The sequence below is a fragment of the Rhea americana genome, unplaced genomic scaffold (genome assembly GCF_003343005.1).
Source record: "Rhea americana isolate MKP2758 unplaced genomic scaffold, rheAme1 scaffold_312, whole genome shotgun sequence".
NCBI lineage: Eukaryota > Metazoa > Chordata > Aves > Rheiformes > Rheidae > Rhea > Rhea americana.
In genome coordinates, this window is record NW_028186438.1 from 19839 (window position 1) to 21268 (window position 1430).

Below are 1430 nucleotides of genomic sequence, written 5' to 3' on the forward strand. Positions count from 1 at the left end.
GTGCCAGATGCAAAATACAAAGGGGAAGTGCTCCCAATAAACTCCCAAGCAGAGCAGTCGCTCCGGCTTTTCATCTCTCCTGCTCCCCGGTTTGAGGCTCTGTTTTCTGGCATTGTCTCTGCTCTTGMTGGTTATTTTAAAGCTAATCTCTTCTGGCCTCCTCAGAAAAGATTCTGCAGGCAAATGGCTCTGCCATCCTCTGTCTCAGTGAGTGGCTCTAGAGAAAAGTCCTTGGTGGAAGAGGGCCACCAGGCTACCTCTGTAAAAGAGGTGACTGGAGGACAACGCTTATCCACAATTAAGCAGTAACAGCTGAAAAAAGTGCTGTAACAACAGGTCTGGTGCTAAAAGACCCTAAAGGGCAGCCCTAGAGAATCAAAGAGGCAGAAATTATAGGCAAACAGCCATCAGAGGCACAATGGACCAACCATTCTCGACAAAGTCCATCCTCCCTACAGTGTTAGGGTAGCTTTGACATTTCCTCTCTGGCCCCAACCTGGGAAGACAAACATGCAGGGGATGCATATCCTGCAAACCCTACACTCACCTTGCTSTACAGTACATCCAACCAGTAATCAGCCACCTTGGCTACAGAGGCAGAGACCTCCTCCAGTGTGGTGCCTTTCAGAAAGGCCTCAAATACAGAAGACTGGAATATCTTCACCAACTGCAGCTCTCCCCGTCGCTTCACCTCAAACCCTTTCAGTTCAGCCAAGGATCCATCTTCATTGAATACTGCATACCTAGGATATAGAGTTCGTGCAAAACCTTGTCTGTGCCAAGGAACACATCTCCCAGGATGCTGCTTACTACCCTCCTGCCAAAGTACTTCTAGTATTGCCAAACCAGGCAGCCACCAGGTAAGCTAATCCAAGCTGTGGGGTTCTGTACTAGCAGGATCTAGGCATATTTACACAGCTAGAGACAATAACATCATGAACTACTTCAACTCCAGCTGCAAAAGCACATCAGCCTCTGCCCCCAACTTGCCAATACTAACTGGTAAAATATTCTTAAATGCACACAAATAAAGGGCAAGAAGTGAGAGTCAGGGTTACAGGAGTAGAGAAATGGAGTGAAATACCAGGAAAAGCCTTATACAGGAGAATGAAGCTTTGTTTGGAAAATAGGAGGGGATGCTGGCAAAATGGACTCAGAGGAAACTGGACATTGCTAGTGAAACAACTATGACAACACACCGTTCTCTTTTTTTTCCTGTCATGTTTCTTGGATTTCACATGCCTGCCAATTATTTGCATGGCTCAATATAACCATCACAGGAAGCTTCAGTGGAATAGAGGTGAGACTCAAGCGTACATTGCTTTGTCACCCCTCCTCCAGGCAGTCTTTTCTTCCTCAGCTGGCAGTGGTACCTGCCAGCCAGCTCCACACTACTGCTCTTTCCACTTTGAGAGTGAGCAAGAAATAAG

The 1430-nt window shown here is 46.8% G+C and overlaps 1 protein-coding gene across 1 annotated transcript in view; it reads right to left on the reverse strand.

The window, feature by feature from the left end:
- The window catches only part of LOC146592924 (DNA polymerase epsilon catalytic subunit A-like), a 41009-nt gene that overhangs the window by 12631 nt on the left and 26948 nt on the right, over window positions 1-1430 (reverse strand). Inside the window, 2 exon segments of the mRNA XM_085310172.1 lie at window positions 548-865; window positions 915-955. Coding sequence (XP_085166298.1) covers window positions 548-865; window positions 915-955 — 359 coding nt within the window.